The sequence below is a fragment of the Diceros bicornis genome, chromosome 26 (genome assembly GCF_020826845.1).
Source record: "Diceros bicornis minor isolate mBicDic1 chromosome 26, mDicBic1.mat.cur, whole genome shotgun sequence".
Taxonomy (NCBI): Eukaryota; Metazoa; Chordata; class Mammalia; order Perissodactyla; family Rhinocerotidae; genus Diceros; species Diceros bicornis.
Genome location: NC_080765.1, coordinates 46858700 through 46878441, shown reverse-complemented (window position 1 = coordinate 46878441; position 19742 = coordinate 46858700). Strand labels below are relative to the sequence as shown.

The 19742-nt window shown below is 54.1% G+C and overlaps 1 protein-coding gene across 10 annotated transcripts in view; it reads right to left on the bottom strand.

The window, feature by feature from the left end:
- The window catches only part of IFT140 (intraflagellar transport 140), an 89057-nt gene that overhangs the window by 1679 nt on the left and 67636 nt on the right, over positions 1–19742 (bottom strand). For 9 of the 10 annotated variants that reach the window (XM_058570385.1, XM_058570382.1, XM_058570383.1 and 6 more), the window contains 11 exons: positions 13105–13282; positions 12030–12220; positions 11091–11186; positions 10612–10744; positions 10382–10525; positions 9330–9458; positions 9031–9213; positions 5884–6090; positions 5404–5616; positions 5156–5322; positions 3582–3723 (listed from right to left, as the gene is read on the bottom strand). In XM_058570385.1, the coding sequence (XP_058426368.1) occupies positions 3582–3723; positions 5156–5322; positions 5404–5616; positions 5884–6090; positions 9031–9213; positions 9330–9458; positions 10382–10525; positions 10612–10744; positions 11091–11186; positions 12030–12220; positions 13105–13282 (1783 nt within the window). Of the gene's footprint in view, positions 1–3581; positions 3724–5155; positions 5323–5403; positions 5617–5883; positions 6091–7529; positions 8850–9030; positions 9214–9329; positions 9459–10381; positions 10526–10611; positions 10745–11090; positions 11187–12029; positions 12221–13104; positions 13283–19742 lie in introns of those variants that run through there. The other variant, XM_058570390.1, reaches the window with a different exon arrangement.

Below are 19742 nucleotides of genomic sequence, written 5' to 3'. Positions count from 1 at the left end.
GAGTAGAAGCCCCCCAGGAGTTCTCAAACGAGGGGAGAAGAGACATCGTCACATGAAGAACCTACTTAGGGATTTATCAGTTGCCTGCTGTGACCAGGCACTGTGCTGGGCACACAGGACACAAGCACAAAGACCAAGGCCAGGACAGCGTGAGAGCTGTGCTGAGCGGCCCAGGCCGAGCTGAAGGTGGCCAGGGCTTTGGAGGGGGTGAGTCTGGCAGCAAGCAGAATCCAGGGAGTGCCTACACTGAGGAGAAGGAGACTGTGGGAGGAGAGCCCTGTGGTCAGGAGGGACCCACGCGTAAGTGAACACAACCAGGGCCCAGTGGTGTAACTCCTCGGTGTATAGGGCAGGTTCCACAAAGGGCAGGGAGGCAGTTTCTAGAAGGAAGGTGTGCTCACCAAAACAGATGCAGGGCGATGAAGACAGAAACGTTACTGGATGTCTGAGAACTGAGGCGGGAGGAACGACAGGGAGGAGTTTGAAAGTGAAGCGAAGGAGAGAAGCCAGAGCAGCAACGGGGTTTTCTTTGCCCACCAAGAGGAAGCTCGTGCACACCTATACTTTCAGTTTATTGATAGAGCTTTGTTTTTTTTTTGGTGAGGAAGATCAGCGCTGAGCTAACATCTGTGCCCATCTTCCTCTACTTTATATGGGACACCGCCACAGCATGGCTTGACAGGTAGTGTGTCGGTGCGCACCTGGGCTGCTGCAGCGGAGCACACGCACTTAAGCGCTATGCCACCGGGCAGGCCCGTGATAGAGCTTTTTAAAATTTAGGGTTACTAAATCCCAGAGGCTTCAAACAAGGGTCAAGACAACAAAGAATTTGGTGAAATACTTAAAATGTGATTTTTCTGTTAATTTTGAGAATATAGTAGTCTGAGCATCCTTATAGTCCAGTTGTATTTTTATTCTCCAAAAAAGAAGGAACCTTATTGAGATTAGATTAAGAGCTGTTTTCTCCCAACAACAAGATGGGTCAGTGAATGGAAATGGGCGGGGGACAAAGAGGAAGAGAGTGAACAGATCAGGAACCTGAGCTTCATGGTCTGACCTTTCAGACTGGGGGAGCCACATGGATAACCTTCCTGTGGATTCTGGAAACTGCAGCCTGATGAGACTGGCATAGTTCACTAGCAACAGTTTTGAAATTAATTTGACAATACTTGGTCTGTGAGCACTTGGGAAAGGGAGATGAGAGATTGCTTGGGGTCACTGTAGTTTCACCAGGAACTATCTACTAGGTTAACTCAGCTGGGGGTGGAAGGAGACGCTGTAGGCAGAGCAAAGTCTATATGGCACTCTTTGGAACACAGGAAAAATGCAGCCAGGTGGAATTCTTATGTTGGTTTCAATTATGATTGAAAAGATGAGGGGAGAGACTTCTGGTAATGGCAGAGTAACTCATATTATACCAACCCTCTCACAGACAATGATAAAGTGGGCAAAACATAAAAGGCACCAGAGGACAACTGCGGGCAGGTAGAGCTAGGCAGAGCCAACATCTGGAAGAAGGGAGGAGCAGGGGTGAGTGTCCTGCTTGTCACTTCTGTGCATGGCAGGCCCCAGTCAGGGCCACTGTGGGAAGCTGACAGGGACACAGAACCCTCCCCTCTCGCTGGCTTAAAGAGCCAGAATGAGAGCTGGGGTCAGCCACAGCAGCTGGAACGTGAGGAAATACTGGAGAAGAGGAGTCACAGAAGGGAGCCCACATTCTGAGCATGAACTCTGCCCTGATCTCTGGTTGACCCTGCACTCTGCATGTGGTGGGGACAGGGGCAGACCTCAAGAAGCCCCACCAAAGCTACAGTCCTGAGGAGGGAGGGAGAGAGGGAGGGAGGGGGAGAAAGGAGGAGGAAAGAGGGAAAAAAAGAAAGAAACAGTAATACTCTTTGGAGAAACATTACAGAACCCAGAGTCTCTGCAATGGGTTATCCACAATGTCCCGGATATAAAAAAATTGCTAGACATAAGAAGAAACAGGGAAACTTGACCTATACTCAAGAGAAAAGACAAATAATGGAGACACACTTGACATGATCAAGATGTTGGCATTAGCAGCGAAGACTTTACAGGAGCAATTTTAACTATGCTCCAGTGTATAAAGGAAAATACGTTTTTAATGAATGAACAAATAGGAAATTTTAGCAAAGAAGTAAAAACAAAAAGAACTATGTTTAAACTCTAGAACTGAAAAATACAAAATCTAAAATGAAAACTTTGCTGGAGAGGTTAACAGCAGATTGAAGATAGCCAAAGAAAGTCAGTGTATTTGAAGACAGATCAATGTAAGTTATCCAATTCAAATAACAGAAAAAAGATAGAAAAAAATGAAAGAAAGAAGCTCAGGATAACTACAATGAAAATGTCTAAAGATATCATCATCCGATGGCTGAGACCCGAAAAGAGAAAACTGAAGGGAAGGTGGGGAGGGAGAGAGAGAGAGCGCTCTTACTCCGGAGACCTGCAGAGGGTCCTATCTGAGTCGTCATCTGAGTAACGACCAACACGCATGTGTGTGAGGAAAGCACTCGAGGACAGGGAAAGACCATCAGAAAGGAGCAGGTGGAACAAGCCCCGAGATCAACCACCAGCGATAGGAGCAGTTCACGCTCCACTAGCCAGGATGGGAAGACCTGCCAATGCACTAGGCACTGAGGGAGTCCTCAGGGGGCACTGCCTTGGTAATGGGGTGAAATTAGCTCTAGATGCAAGGCTTTTCTGGACGCATCTAACAAAGATAAAATACAGCTGCAAGAGGATCAAATTGTTTCCAAGGAACTTAGCCTCATCCCAGAACAAAGTCCACCAATATCTAAAAGAAAACAGACACAGAGAGACACACACAAACACAAAGACTCCATCATTCAACAATCTAAAATATTTACAATGTCTAGAATCCAATAAAAAAATGACCAGGTACACAAAGAAGCAGGAAAATATGAGCCATAAGGAGAAGAATCAACCAGTAGAAACACAAGGACTTTACAAGAGCTTTCATAAAGACCCTTCACATGCTCAGGACAGGGGGAGAGGAGAAGCACAATAGAGAGGGACATGGAAGGCAAAGGGAAGAGCCATTTAGGCCACCAGCAGTGATAATGATCACATCAGAGGGAAAAAAGAATAAAGAAAAGTTTGGTAGTTTCTTAACACGTTACACACACACTTAGCATGTGCCTCAGCAATTCCACTCCCAGGCATCTGCCCAAGTGTCAGGAACTAAGGGGTGAGGAGCAAGACGTCTGTACCTCTCAAAAGGCTCAGAAAAGTACCCAGTTTATGTATAAAATACAAATTTAAAACATACATATAGAATAAGTAAATAAATGTGGCAAAATGTTAAAAACTGGTGAATCTGGTAAAGGGAACACTTGGGTTCTATTACTCTTGTAACTTCTCAGTTTGAAATTATTTCAAAATAAAAAAGGCTAAAAATCAAAACCAAAAACAGAAGGGGCACCTCGTCCACAGTGAGCCCCCAGAGCTGCTGCAGGCAAGGGTTCCCCCGGGAAGCTAAGCCATGGACTGTCCCGAATCCCTGCAAGCCCGCTGTGCAGCCTGCGCTGCAGCCTCACCATCTGGAACTCCTCCATCTTCAGGTAGTGCTCCACCAGGAAGCCGTGGACGTCCCCGAGGCGGATGGTGCTGTCCAGGTCTGGCTCTTCCAGGAGCAGCTCGCACTGCTTGACCGACTCCTTGGGGTCCTCGCTGTATGTTCTGCAGAGACCAAAGACAGCCTGAGCCTGAAGCCAGGAAACGGCTGTGAAGCCAGGGGCGCTGTGTCAGAGGTCAGAGCAGGCTCCCGGCTGAAGGAGGAGCTCATGGGAACCAACAGGATGAAACTTTTGTGAAGGTAATTCCTGTGAATTAAATCAGCTCATGAATGAGTTAATTCATAAATTCACTCACTCATTCAACAGAAACTTACTGCTCACTTGCCGTGCCGGCACTCTCTAGATTATGGAGAGCAAAGGTTGGTCAGTGCCAGGCCTGCCCAGGAGACAGTCTAGAGGCAGACAATGTGGTGCAGAGGGGACAAGGGGGGGCGGGAGAAGGGCGCTTTGGCGTGACCCAGGCGGTCAGGCAGGGGGTCGGCATGAGCAAAGGCCAGCGCAGGGACACGTGTTGTAGAAAAGCAAGTCCTGTGTGAGCAGGGGCAGGACCAGAAGGGCCTCGTGAGCCTGCCCGGAGTGGGACTCGGTCCAGGGGTGGTGGCTGGAGCCGCGAGGGGCCCAGGCTCCCACTCCAGGCAGGCCCACCCGCTGGCCCTCACGAGTCCCCTCCGCTCCGTCCACAGCGCCCTGGCCTGTGGCTGCACGGTCCTTGCTGCCCATTCTCCTCGTCCTCCCGCCTGTGGCCCAGGCGCAGCAGATGCTCCAGAACTTACACATCTGAGTGGGCGTGCCCTTCCAAGAGCCCCACTTTGTACAACAGAGTCAAAATATTATTGGAACTCGTCTTTCTAAAGCATGGTCTCAGATAAGGAAGCTGCTTTTACTGGTTTAGGCAGAAGTTGAGCTCTGCTGCCCACATAGCGGGCTCAGGGAAAAGCTGGATGAGTTGCCAATAAATAAACTGCTGGCATGTATCAACTTAGATGTGTGGCCTCTCCTAAACACAGAGCCGACGTGCTGCCCCGAGCCTCCTCGGAGCCACCCGTCGAGAGGAGCATGCGCTCAGTCACCACGGTCCCTGCCACCGCCAGGGGTACAATGGCCCCCTTGCTCGGAACCACCCTGCTTGACCCCTGCACACACCTCAACAGGTCCCAGGCTCCCCTCTGACACAGCCTCTCCCATCCGAAATCTGCCCCAGTCCCCCACGCCACCAGATTTCTCTCTCAGTGGTTGTTGGTTGTTTCTGGAATAATCTTCCCAAGAGTGTGCCTCAGGCTCTGCGGGAATTCCCCAAGAGGAGCTCAGACATGAGAGAAGCGACAGTAATGCCCCTCGCGTGCCTATCCAGTCGTCCAAGGAGTTCCTTTGAAGAGTGTTCTTTGGAAATGAAACCTGGGTCTAATCCCTGGCATTCAGGGGAGCTGGAGTCATGAGGCAGAAGTGGGAGCATGAGGGGCTCCCTGGGGGGCTCCACGGGACCTGAGGCGCAGCGCACTGCCAGCTGCATCCCCGCACCCTGGTGGCCAACGCACCTGCGGGCCTGGATGAACCGCTTCACCAGCGTCATCTTGCTCTGCAGCTGGGCCAGCTTGGTCTCCTGGTCCAGGGGGCTCTTGGCCTTGGCCTTGGACAGGCACTTGTAGGCTTCCGTCAGTGCCCCATGGGCTTTGTCGTAGTTCTGGTATTCATCGATCTCCACCTGTGTAGATGAGACCCGTCAGGACCCTCGGGGCCGCATGGCCCTCCCCAGGGGCCCCTGGAACAAGAGGAGAGTCTGTACCTGGGCACAGGCATCGTAGAAGCCGGCCAGCAGGTCCAGGGCCCGCCCCTTGGTGTAGAAGCCGATGATGTTCTTCATGACCTCCGGCTCCCTCCGCCAGTCCAGGGACTGCAGGTAGTTGGCAGCCATGATGTAGATTTCCTTTTGCCTCGAGACGCCCGCGAAGAACACGATTTTCTCCGTGTCCCCAGACTTCAGCAGCGCTCTCATGGCCTAGACAGGGAGAGAGCCTGGGCTGGGCTAGGAGCTCGAGGTGAACGTCGTGTCACCCTCCCGAGAAAGCAGCGTGAGCTCTCCCACCCAACGCCGCAGGCTGGGATTCACGACAAGCATGAGCTCGGGGCTTCGCTTCGCGGTCCTCGCAGGCACCCTTCAGAGCCCTGGCGGGGAAAGCTCACCGGCTGGGGTAACTTCGGGGCAAATGGAAACCGTGCAGTGGGCATGCCATTAACCGACAGTGAAAGGGGCCCAGCCACTCACCTTCAGCTTGTTCCCAGCCTGCGTGTACTTCTTTGTCGCCAGGTGGTAGTTGCCCTGGCGCATGCAGCAGTTTGCTATCTGCTCCAGCAGCTCCCGCCGCGACTCTTCAGACAGGTCCTTGGAGTCCTTGGACACGGTCATCTTTTCAGCCATCTCCTCGGTGATGGTCATATTCTGCTCCAGGCAGAGCTGTAGGGCTTCGTGATACTGGGTGGGAGCCCCAGAAACAGAGACGGGGCAGTTATGGTGGGCTGCTAGGGGGCGCCAAGGGCCGAAATGCCCCCTTCCACCCACCACCTCCTTTGAAGGAGGCCAGACTCACAGCTCACTGGTGGCATGTTACTTTCTCTCATGTTACGAACACTCTAGAATGCAGTGACGGAAATGTGGAGCTTTTAAAAGAATATTATATTTGTGGTGAGAGGAAAAGGTAACCAGAAATTAATTTTATTGTATAATTTTCAAATTTTTAAATTAAGGGGTTTAATTAATTTAATTAATTTCTTAAAAATCTAAAAAAAATTTTATACTCTTCACTTAAAAATATGTCTTGGGGGCCAGCCCCATGGCGTAATGGTTAAGTGCACGCGCTCTCCTGCAGCGGCCCAGGGTTCCGATCCTGGGCACGCACCAACGCTTGTCAAGCCATGCTGTGGCGTCGTCCTACAAAAAGTGGAGGAAGATAGGCATGGATGTTAGCCCAGGGCCAGTCTTCCTCAGCAAAAAGAGGAGGATTGGCATGGATGTTAGGTCAGGGCTGATCTTCCTCACAAAAAAAAAAAGAATAAAAATATGTCTTGGGGAAAAAAAGAATGATGTCTTGGAGATGTATACTGTCTCAGTATACAAGGAGCTGCACGTTCTTTTTGACAGAACCACCGATTATTTAACTTGCCCTGCCAACAATCTTTCGCTGGTCCAGCGCTTGTGCATCTGCCACTCACATGTGTATAAACGTGTGGTTAGGATGAATTCCAAGGACAGAAAGCGCTGGGTCGAGGAAGACTTGTGACTGGTGACTGCTGTGTCCCCACCCACAGCCTGAGGACATCTGTTTCCATGACAGTCTACTGGGTTTTCTAACCTTTGCACTTTTACTAGCCTACTTCATGAAAACTGGAATCTCCTAGAGTTTGGATCCGTACTTCTCTTGTTATGAAGGAGGCTAAGTATCTGACCTTCAGGAACCACCATATTTCTTTTTTAAATAAACTGTCCATATTCTTTGTCTTTTCCTTTTGAGTTGTTGGTAAATTTCTTATTAGTTTATAGGAACTCTATACAGATTAAGAAAATTAGCCTTTTGGGATATAGGTAGAATACATTTTTTCCTATTTCATTATTTATCTTTGCTTTGTTTATGGTGTTTTCTCCATGCACTATTTTCAAATTTGTATTTGGTCGAATTGATCAAGTCTTTCCCACTATGGCTTTTGGGTTTTGAATCAGACTTAGAAAACATCTTCCTCCTTTTAAGACCGTACAAGAAGACATGCCACAGGTTCTGATGGAACTGCTGCTCTTTCACTGTTATGCCGAAAGTTTTGACCTATCTGGCATTTACTGGGACGGAGGAGGTGAGTAGGATTTAACTTTTTCTTTCCCAAGTGGCTACCACCTGGTTGTCTTGTCCCCATGTACTGAAGGGTTCATCTTCTGCCCACTGCTGTGAAGCGCTCCTACGCCACAGACTAAATGTACTTAGGTGGATGGCTCTACTTCTGGATTTTCTAATATTTTCCACTGATCTGTAAGCTTGATCATGTACTGGACCCCAATCATTCTAGGTAGGATATATTTTATGATATGGAAGATTTAATTACCTCTTACCAGTCTTCTTTCCAGATTTTTCCTGGCTATTCTGACTTATCTGGTTTTCACCGTGAAAGCAGAGAATCCATTTATCTAGTCAAAGAAAGCCCTGTGGCATTTTTACTGGGGTCAGATTAAGTCTGAGACTGCCTTATGGAGGATCCACATGTGTGTGTGCTGGGTCCTCTAACCAAAAACATGGTGTGTGCCTCTTCATTTGTGCAAGAATTCTGATATCACTCAGGAGGGAGCGACTAAGCTGCAAGCACAATTCTGGCTGCAAGAGGAAAGATCTTTCAATGTGGACAGCTGATTTTGTGTGATTAACAATTTTCTATATCTCCATTCAGTTTCTATCAAGAGTAATTTTTCTACTTAAAAAAGATTAGTGCACATACCCATTAGGATGGCTACCATCAAAAACTAGAAAATAGCAAGTGTTAGCAAGGATGTGGAGAAATTGGGACCCTTGTGCACTGTTGGTGGGAATGTAAAATGGTTCAGCTGCTGTGGAAACAGTGTGGAGGTTCATCAAAAGATTAAACAGGGTTACCATATGATCCAGCAATTCCATTTCTGGGTAGATACCCAAAAGAATTGAAAGCAGAGTCTCAAACAGAGCTGTACACTCATGATCATAATAGCATTATTCACAATAGTCAAAAGGCAGAAGCAACCCAAGTGTCCATCTATGGATGAATGGTAAGCAAAATGTGATCTGTATGTACAATGGACTATTATTCAGTCTTAAATAGGCAGGAAATTCTGACACCTGCTACAACATGGACCGACCTTAAGGACATCACGCTGAGTCCTCAATAAGCTGAGTGAAATAAGGCAGTCAGGTCCCCAGAGTCATCAAACTCATAGAGACAGAAAGTAGAAGGGTGGGTGCCAGGGGCTGGGAGAGGGGGATGGGGAGTTGTTGTTTAGTGGGGACAGAGTTTTAGTTTTGCAAGACGAAAAGAGTTCTGGAGGTTGGTTGCACGAAAATGTGAATGTACTTAACACTACTGAGCTGTACACTTAAAAAACAGCTAAGATGGTAAATTTTATGTTACGTGTACTTTACCACACACACAAACGATGAGTGCAGCTCCCTGGTTGTAAGTTGAAGACATCGGTGAAATGGGCAGCCAGTCTACCAGGGTGGGCTGTAAAGGTGAGCTTGTTCTCAGCACCCTTCACCCCCAGGGCAGGCCAGGGCTGCAGCTTTCCTTGTGAGATCGTCCCACGAGAGACAGAAAAGCCACATCCACCGTGTCTGTAGAAAAGGCGACCCTGGGGCTTTGGTGCCCGAGTGTGTTCCAAGTGGGGACTCCACAGACCCCTTACCTTCTTGGCGGCCAACAGCAGCTCCACCGCCTTCTCGTACTGACTGTGCTCAAGGAAGAAGTCAGAGCAGCGGGCCAGCAAGGCAGGGTCCGACTTCTCGTCTAGGTCCTCCGCTATGAGCTGCAGGGCCACAAACTGCTGGGTGGTGAAGGCCAGCTCCAGGGCCTTGGAGAAGTGGCCGGCCTGTGGGCAGCAGGGAACTCTGAGCAGCCACCCCAGCCCCAGGGCCCAAGAACGCCCCAGTGGTTCCCTTGAGCACAGGCAAGTCCCCTCAGATCCAGGCAGGGCCAGCCCCTCACCTTGTGGTACAGCATGACCGCCCTGTCCATCTGCTCGCCCTTCTCCTCGTAGTAGCGTGCTGCCTCAATCATGTCCTCGGGAGAGCTCAGCAGGGCCAAGTTCATGAGCTGGTCGTCCAGGCCGTTCTCCTGCAGGGAGGGAGGCTGCGCTCAGGGGTTCCGGCTCAGGTCTGTGAATGGTGCCGTGGGGCCCACCTCCCTTGTTTTGACATGCTGCTGGTGGACATGATCCTGGTTTCTAATGACTGCCCTCATGTCTTACCAGGTTTGTGTACCAGAATTTTCAGAGGCTTCTTTTTTTTCTATTATACAGAACATCATGGAAAACTATCTGACGTGAGGGCTCTCCACATTTTGGATTTTTCCAGAAGTGACACCCTGGGTTGGAACATTTTTATGGATATAGAACATCAAACAACTTCTATGAAAGGTCTGCTATTTACACGGCCATAAGCAATAAGCCAGTGTCGCTGCTCACTCAGGAGCCCTAGATACTAGGAGACATCACAGTGACGACTCAGCGCTTCAAAAAGCCCGTCAGGGAGGATGAAATGGGTGGAAGGAGGGGCACAGATGCACACAGAGTGAGGCACAAGTGGTAGAAACCAGCCCAGGTCAAGGATATGATGCCCACGATACAATTCTCTCACTTTGCTGTTCGAAGCTGTCTTTTTTGTGTGTGTGTGCATGAGGAAGATCAGCCCTGAGCTAACATCCATGCCAATCCTCCTCTTTTTGCTGAGGAAGAGTGGCTCTGGGCTAACATCCGTGCCCATCTTCCTCCACTTTATATGGGACGCCGCCACAGCATGGCCTGACAAGCAGTGCATCGGTGTGCGCCGAGGATCCGAACCTGCGAACCCCTGGCTGCCGAAGTGGAGCGTGCGAACTTAACCGCTACGCCACGGGGCCGGCCCCTGTTTGAAGCTCTCTTAACAGAATGTGGGAAACAGCGACAAAGCACCACGTTCCACCTGCCCGGGTTGAACTGTCAGAGGCTGCATGCCTCCCTTCTGCTGCCCCTGCAGCTGGTCCGCAGCAGCCCTGCCTACCTTGCACAGGCGGATGGCGTTGTTGAAGGCCTGCGCCCGCGTGTAGAAGTGCACCGCCTGCCTCACCTCCTCCTGGCTCTCGTAGTGGCGGGCCAGATGGTACGACGCAGCCCAGTTTCCCGTCTCGTTGGCTACTTCAGCGGCCTAGAAAGACACCAGAGAAACCCCCGGGACTCTTGTCTGCCCCACACTCCGCCGAGCAGGCCTGACTCCCACGAGACTGCTCCTACCTTCTGAATGTTGCCCTGGAAGCAGTAAATGCGGACCAGGGAGAAGTGGTCCCGTGCCAGCTCGTAGTAGTGCAGTGCAGCCTCCATCTCTGCTTGGCTCTCCAGGTACTGGGCCCACCACCTCCACAGAGTCCTGCAAGGAACCCTGAGCTCTCCCTCAGGTCTCCACTCCTGCTGGAAGTGAGCCCCTGGGTCCCAAACGCCCCCCTCAGAGTGCACTTCACGTGCCCAGCAGCCAGGGGATGTGGAAGCTGTGTGGACAAGGCCAAGAGTGAGGTCCCCAGGGTCTGAAGGAATCTCATCCAGAGGGAAAGCCCCCTGCCTCAAGTCCTGGGGACCAGCTCTTAGAAACCAAGAGGATGCTTCACCCTCTCACATATGAACCTCAGGAAGGAGGTCCCCCGAGCAGGTCCCTGGGCACCACAGGCAAACCCAGCCTCCACCTGCCAGCACCCCCACGTCCAGTGGAGGCCACTCACTCGTCCTTCATCTTATTGATGTAGAGCTCCAGAGAGTGCAGGTCCTCTGAGAGCATCCTGGGCACCTCGAAGCAGTGAGTGTCTGACTTCTCGTAGCTGTGAGAAAAGAGGAGGAGCCCCTTGTTCCCACGGTCCCAGCCCCGGATGACGACCAAGTGGAAACAGGCTGGAGCTGTGGCTCCCCCGCTTGCAGCTCTGCGGCCTACGGACCAGCTGTCAGGAGGCAGTGGGGCTTCCTCACAGCTCATGGGCCTGCATGGACCCGAGTAAGAAGGGCTCCTGCCCTGGGGAGGGCTCAGCTGTGGTCAGGCCCCCAGGCACCACCACTAGCACTGCCACAGGTGGCACCCAGCCTGTCAGTGCTGTGGCAGCATGCAACCAGCCAGCTCTAGGCCGCTGAGGGGGCGTTCCTTAACGTGCCTGGAGACCTGGAGCCGGGCTGGGCTGGAGGGGTAGCCCTGTCTCCAAGGTTCTCCTAAAACTACAGAACTCAAACTCCCCGTGAAAGCCTCCCACCGAGAAGGTCACGCACAGCCTGTGCTGAGATGAGACGGTGCCTCAGTCTAGAATCTTCCTTTGAGAACCTCTATGGCCACCTCACTGGGGCAGAGCAAAAAGCGAGAGGCAACATAAGCCCATCCAAGAGTGAGTCCAGAAGAGGCTCCACGCACCACGTGCATCCTTCTCACGCATCCTCATGCACCCTCTACAGGCCACACAGGCCCCACACACTCTCCACGTGCCCTACGCGCCCCCCACACACCACATACCCCACATACCCATGCACCTTCCATGGCCCACATGCCCCATGTGTCCTCCACAGCCCACGTGCTCCATGGGTCCCACACATCCTCCACAGCCCCACATGCCCTCCACGTGTCCTTCCCAGCCCACCATCCTCTATGGCCCCATGCACCCCTTGCCCAGCCCCTCGCTCACTAATTGAGAGCCAGGCTGCAGTCGGCGCTGGCCTCCAGGTGCTTGGCGTAATTGTAGTAGGTGGTGCGCAGGTGGATGCGGTCGTGGAGCTCGGCGACTTCCATGGCTTTCTGCCACTGGTCAGAGGCCTGGTAGAGCTTGTTCAGGAGGTCATAGCGCTTACATTTCTTGTACAGCTGCTCTGCGTCCTCCTGAAGAGAAAAAGAGAGCACATTAGCACAGTCACTGCTCTGGGAAAGGAGCTGACAGTCACCAGAAGACCCACCGTGGGCACCACCTGTGCTGAGAAGCTTGTGGCGGGGGGGGGGGGCAGAGTGGCCTTGCCATCAACCAGCCCGTGACAAAGACGCACAGCACACACTAGAACAGATGGACGCTTTAGAACATGTGGACATGTTCAAGACAAACGCCACACGCCAATATGGCATTCCCGTCCCACGCTAGAGAAAGTGAGACTTATACATCAGCCAGGAAGGTCTGACCCCGACCCAGACCTGTCTCTCGTGGGGCCGTCCCTGTGTGCCACGAGGGAGGAGATCCGCCCCTGCCGCAAGGCCCTCAGAGCGGCCCGCGCTCATCCTGTAGACGGGGCCAAGGACCACGCAGGTGTGTTCAATCCCGCCACGAGGCAGGCGCGTGGGTGTCCACCTGCCCCCCAGCCCTCCTCTCAGAGGGTCTGCCCCCGACCGCCCCCACATGGCAGCAGCCATCTGAGCTGTGCCCAGCCCCTCAGCCTCTGCCTCCTGAGAGTTCCATCAATCTCTCTGGGCTCTGGGTCCTGTCAAGGATAGGATGGGCAGGAGACAGGGAGAAAACCCTGCAGAGAGAGGCCCCTCTTTTTGGCTTAAGCTACTTTGAGGGGATTTCTGTTCCCTGCAACCAAATGGCCCGGACAAGCACATGCCTTGGCCTCCCGCCCTGAGCAGGACCCCAGAAAGCCAGCAGTGGCCCTGCCCATCCTCTCAGGGTTCCGCACCAGCCCCTAGCCCAGGAGCACCGTCTCGGCTGCAAGTCCAGGGCCCTTCCCTGCCACCCCGTCTGCCCGCCTGCCTGTCCCGGGGCAGTCTCCACTCACCAGCATGCCTAGCTGTATGGCCAGCATGGCCACCCTGGCCTCCAGCTCTGGCTCCTGCTCAGCCTCCCGCAGTGCTCGGGCTCCGCGTGCATGGCCCATGTTCCCCAGGCACACCTTGGCGACGTCCAGCCGCTGGGTCTTCACGCACATGCGCGCCATGTTCTCCCAGACAGCCTCGCTGCAGCAGAGGACACAGCGGCTGCGTTAGCTTCCAGCCCTGCGCCTCAGGCCCCACCAAGATGAATGCCAGACAGCAGAGGGGGACCCAGGCCGGACATGTATGGTCCACCAAGAGGGGACGTCTGGGAGCCCAACAGGCTTCACCTGCAGAGCAACACGGCAAACCAGGGACCACATGCCCTCCCCAAGAAGAAAACAAGCAAGACATACGTGTTCCCTGGGTCCTGTGGCTGGTGCGCTGCTTCCCTCAGCTCCCAGCCCCCAACGGGCCTGGGGACCCCCCCTCCCGACACCAGGTTCCCTCCCACATTTCCTGCGTCGATGGGGACGGGGTCCTGTTAGGAGATGAAGGGTTTTCCGTGCAGGCTGCCCAGCTCTCACCCTTTCCCCAGCTTTAGTCAGTCCATCTGCTTGGCACACTGGCTTCTTGTCGCCACACCCACGGGTGGGTCAAGGATAGCACCTCCGTCCCCAGAGCTAAGCCCCTAGTAGGCTGCCCTCCAGTGGGGGAGCTCTCACTCCACTGGCAGCAGCAGCGGAGGAGCAGGGGTCTTGGAGTGTCCCAGCATCTCCCTCAGGAGCACTGAGTCTGGGGGAGTGGGACGTGGGGTGCCAACCCTGGTTGCGGAGAGCATGACACCCAGTGCAGGGTCCCGGTGGGCCCGCAGACCAAGCTGAGGGGCCGGCCCCACGAGCTGTCCTGCAGATCCCCAGGCCTCCTGTTCTCCTCTTGTCCCCACGAGTCCCATGGTGTTTCATGCAGCTCCAGTGAGCAGATCAGGATGCACCCGTGGGCCAGCCCCGCCAGAGCAAAGGCTCAGCGGGCACGGGGTCTTCTTTCTATGCTGTAAGGTTTCCAGCATGTTCTTTCCCTCTGACGCTGACCTTGGGCTCCTGCCCCACCCCACTTGGCTGATCAGCTGGAAATGACCTCGGACCTGGGACGGCCACCCCTCAGAAACGGTGCTCAACAAAACTCAAGCATCCTGGCAGGGGGATGGGCGGAGGAACACTCTCTGGCCCATCCTCCTGGGGCGGTCCGCGGGCCTACTGCCAGGCACAGCCCACCCTGAGCTTACACTGAGGCCCTTTCCAATCAAACAGCTGGGCGTGAGGCCCACGCAGCAAAGGCAAAAGAAACAAGTGTGCTTCTGCACCATGTCATCCACCACGCAGACTTCTTCCTATCAAGACATGCTTGTACCCGCTCCCAGACACTCAGGCACAGGTACACATGCTCATGGGCACACTCACACACAGAAAACCCCAAGGAAACGGCCTTGTGAGTCTGGGGGCCAGGCCCCTCCCCTCACCTTCATGGCTGCTCCATCTGAGGCCCCCAGATGAAGCCAGGGCAGCCCCTGGGGGAGAAAGGCTGGGTCTGCGGCTCCCCACCTGGCCCAGAAGTCCTAGAGGGATTTAGGGGACTCTGCTCAAGGGCCCAGGACGAGCTGCCTCCCAGAGCGTGGCTTGCTATCCTGGGGAGTGAGGGGATGCTCCGGCGCTCAGGGCCAGGCTTGTCCACTCCATGCTGGGGCACCTTCCTGACGGCCTTGCCTGTGAAGAGCCCAAAGATGGACGGGGAAGGTGGGGCTCCGTCCCACTGTGGGCCACGGCTGAGTGTGGGGGCAGACGACCCTCACCTCAGGTTCCCCGACATGGACGGAAAATGGGGGTGAAAGCAGCTCCTGAGAGGGGAAGCACAGGACTGAGGCGGGCGTTGGTCCGGCGGGATGGACTCACTGTGGGCGTCTGTGGTCAGGATGCTGCACATACAGGTGCCCTTTCCCACAAGCAAACATATCCTTCTGTGTATTTTTGACTTTACCTGGGACCTGCTAGAACTTTTTTTTAATTTGCTAGATATAGCTACTGAGGGAGGGATGAAAGTGCAGGGGTGACTCGAGTACTTTAGCCACAACTGGCCCCAGGTGGCCACGGCCTGAAGGGAGTAAGGCCTAGGAGAGGGGCCGCGCGGCACTGTGCTTGTCTGTCGGGCTCAATCCCCTTTGATGACCTCACACCGGGGCTTCCCATAGGGCGGAGGAGCATAGACCAGTAAGTGATTTCTGGGACACAAGCTGCTGGTGCACTTCAGGATACCTCAAGGCCACTGTGCAAGACCATCCCCTTCTTTCTCAAGGAGACCTTTGGCTTCCGAGTTCAAATCATTAACTGGCTGAGAGAGCAGAAGCCTTAGAAGCCCCACTCAGCGAGGCTGCAGCTCAGTCGAGTCAGGCCCCTTCTGCCCCTCATCCACCTGGCACTTCAGGCAAGAAACCACATTCTCTGCATTCAAACTCCCTTCCTCATAACAAGCAGAAAACCAGAGCTTGTGTTTCTCCTTATCCTGAGGTGCTGGTTGAAATGCGTGCTGGAGCACCCCTGGGTGTAAAGCCAGTTGTCTGCAAGCAGGTGTCTGTTAGCAGCTGGGATGCCGCCCTCTGCTGAGGTGGGGTCTCCCTGGGCCCCCTAGGGTCTTAGGGGCAGACTCAGACCTGGTGAATGAGGGCTCTCCAAGATACTGCTGGTTCTAGAAACGACAGCTAGTGACAGCACAGAGTCCAGCAGTCACATCTGGAATCTCAGGACACTCTGTTCTCAAGCCACAGCTTCTAGTCAATTCTACACAACTTCTCTCCTTCCACGTACAGAACTGATGGGAAGTCATCACTGCTCCTCAGAGAGTTCCCATTTCCTTGACCCTTCCACTGTCACATGTTCTTTTATTTTTTGGGGGGAGGAAGATCAGCCCTGAGCTAACATCCATGCCAATCCTCCTCTTTTTGCTGAGGAAGACCAGCCCTGAGCTAACATCTACTGCCAATCCTCCTCCTTTTTTTCCCCCTTTTTCTCCCCAAAGCCCCAGTAGATAGTTGTATGTCATAGTTGCACATCCTTCTAGTTGCTGTATGCGGGACGTGGCCTCAGCATGGCCTGACAAGCGGTGCATAGGTATACACCCGGGATCCGAACGCAGGCCGCCAGTAGCGGAGCACGCGCACTTAACCACTAACCCACGGGGCCGGCCCTGTCACATGTTCTTTTAAACACACCTCATGCTCTCGAGGTGCGGCCCCAGAGCAGGCGTAGGCAGCCTGGGCAGAGGGTGGTGGTCTGGGGCTTGGAGCCACCCCAGCCTTCCCAGGGCAGTGGCGCAAGTGGGTGAAGAGCAAGGTGCTAGTGAGACTGAGGGCTTTACATTCTCTTTCCAAATGATTTCAAGTGATTGGAATCTTCTTTAAAATATCCTGTGCCTGAGGGTCTAAGAGACCAGGTGTGAGGGTGTGGCTGAGGGCTGGGGGGGCCTCTTCTGTCTCCTCTTCCTCGCCCTCCCCTCTGCTTTGTCTTGAAAACGGATGGCTGATACCTGCATCCAATTCAAGTGTAAAACAAGTTGGGAGGGGCCGGCCCGGTGGTGTAGGGGTTAAGTTCCTGCATGCGCTCCCCTCTGCAGTTTTGCAGTTCAGATCCCAGGCGCGGACCTACTCACCGCTCATCAAGCCATGCTCAGGTGGCATCCCACATAAGAACTAGAAGGACCTACAACTAGGATATACAGCTATGTACTGGGGAGAGAAACAACAAAAAGAAAAAGAGGAAGATTTCAACAGATGTTAGCGCAGGGCCAATCTTCCTCAAACAAACAAACAAACAAAAAAAACAACCTGGGAACCGTATCTTGGAACCCTTCCCAGGCTGCGTATCTCTCCTATGCCAACGGCTGTGCTTGCCTGGCTAGCATCAAGCTGCTCTTGAGGGCGGGGGACCTTGACTTGGTTTTGTTGTTTCTCTCTGGGCTAAAACTGTCGGGCACGCTGTGTGCGAGTACTCGATGAAGGATTCTGTCCACCAGGTCACTGAAATGCCCGGCTATTTCCACATGGCCCTCCAGCCCGGGAATTAAGTCTCCGCCAAGCGGGGGCTCAGAAAAGCAGGCACTGCAAGTGCAGCAACAGGCCAACAGACGGAAGCTGGGAAGGCCCCATTCCCGCTGGGCTGAGGCCGCCTCCGCCCCACCCAGCTGAACACAGGACTACCAAAGAGTCTAGACCCAAAGGGCTAGCCGCGTCCTCAGCTGGTCTCCGCGCCGTGCACAGCTCCTGACGTGCTCTCCGTGGGCAGCTTTACCTCTAGTGTAGAGTTCTGGGGTTTGTGCAGCCGACATAAATTCCAAGAAGCAAACACACGCCTGGCCCCCATCCACGTCTTGAGAGTTTCCTGTCGTCCGGGAGTCGGTGCACAGCACTCACAGCTGCACCTCATCAGCTCCGAGAGGCACAAGAGGCAGCCAAGGGGCCGGGCTGAAAACGGTCCCACTATCTGGAAAGGCTTGTGCTCTGAGAAGCCGCTGGAATCAGCCCCAGAGGCCCTCTTCCTGGGCCTGCTCCATGGAGACCCCCAGTCAGAGCAGTGACTGGAGGGTGAACAGCCGCACATCCTACCAGGCGGCACACACGCTGTTGCCCAGTATCCCGCTTCTCTGCCCTGAGACAAACACTCCTGATTGTCTGCAGGCAGGCAGTGCAGCTGGACCCCGAGATGGGCCCAAAGACCGGAACGCAGGAGGACAGGAGGGGCTTCAGGGTGGTTCAGGGAGCCCGTGGCCCAGCTCCCATGGTGGACCCCCAGGGTCACAGGGATGGACAGGGTTACTCCTAACTCAATTCTGCTCCCAGGCCTGCCGCCCTCACCCCCAGCCCAGCTTCCCACTGCGGCAAGCTGGAATCTAGGGGGATGGCTGGGGGTGTGGGACCTGACGGCGTGACAGGGACTCCCAAAGACTTCCTGGTGCCCCCAGGAGACTGTAAGGACGAGGACTCTGGGTGGCCTGGCTCCCTCCCGGCGCAGCCCGGGAAGAGCTGGATGGAGCTGCCCAGGGACTGCTCCTCTGACAAGTAAAGCAGGTATCCACTTTCTGAAACCCTGTGCTTGCTTCTTATCGGAAATCAGCCACTTAGAGACTACCTAAGGAAAGTGATTTAAATAAATAAGGAGGGAAATGGATCCTCTTCTATGGGAAACTTTTGGGAAAACTTCCTTTTCGAGGCGATCTACTGCATGGTGTGCTTAGGAACGCTGAGTGCTTGAAGCACTCGCCCTAGTCCTCCTCAGAGAAGGTGCGTGTGCGGGACGACAGGATGCTCCACAGGGTCTTCCAAGTGAGGTGCGGGGAGGGAGACAGGATACTGGCCCCTCCCCCCATGCAACCCTGTTGGGAGAATGTGACCACAGGGAGGCAGAGCAAGGGACAGGAGAGTGGGACAGCAGCTCTTCTTCTGGCACGAGCCAAGGAAAGGGAAAGTGGAAGGAACTCAGCTGATATGTCTGCTAGGAACTCTGGTAGGAAAAAATCCTAAAATAGGTAAAATCCCCAGGGAACTGACGGACAGACGTTTCTCGGGACCCACGATTCTTCAACGACCCCCTGCCTTTGGGGAACATGACCCCGGCGGCGGGAGCCTCACCTGCTGCAGCAGTGCAGGACCCCTGCAGACGGTGATCCATAGCAATGGGGCTGGAGCTCCCAGGGCCGGCCGGGGCCCTGCTTGCCTGCTTGGTGTCCACACAGGCCGGAAACACTCTGGAGCTTCAGGAGCTGGATAAGAGTGGTGCCCCACCGCCCAGGCATTGATGTGGAGAGGGCCGAGAGTAGACCAGTTCCCGGAGGGCTCTTCAGACTATGAGGTCATCTCATCATTTCTGTGACTTGGGCAGGCTGTGTGACCTCTCTGAGCCTCAACTTCCTCTCCTGTCAATGAGGTTGCTCGTCCCTACACCTTGGGGTGCACGGCGATGACGATGGGGCAGCACGTGAAAACAGACAACAGTCAAGATGCTATTCCTAAACAGAGCCCGAGGAGTGAAAAACCGCACAATGTCTTGGGCATGTGTGTCCATGATGTGGTACATGTGTGCCTTTTTATTCATTCACAGCCGCTGTGGGGCCCGGTCTGGGTGAGAGTCATCCCTGTGCTGGGTGTAGGGGCTCCAGAGGTGGTGCCACAGGCCCTCCCACTGGATTAGTCTGCGGGTGCAGAAGGGTCTGAGCAGAGCAGATGAAGATCTCTCCAAGCTCCTAGCAGCTTAATGGCTTTGTCCCACGTACAACAGTGCACTGAAGTTATGGACCTGGTCCCTTATCAGCTGTGCCAGTCGACACTCCCATCAGCAGCAAACACAGTCCGGGCCAGAAACCACATTCGCTCTGCCTTCAGGCCTTGCTGGGTGCCCTGCACAGCACATCCAGAACCCCACCTTCTTGCACCTCAAGGATGATGCCCTGGCCTGGCGATTCTCCAAGTGTGGGCCCCCAACCTGCCAGATCTGGGCAGCAAGTGGGTCTCAGCTGGGAGCTGACGGCCTGTCCAAGGGGGCCTCTCCACCACGCTTGGCTCTTCTCTGCTGCCCTCCCCTCCCAGCGATTCCCTCTGTTGCGTCTCCAGGTCTATGGCAGA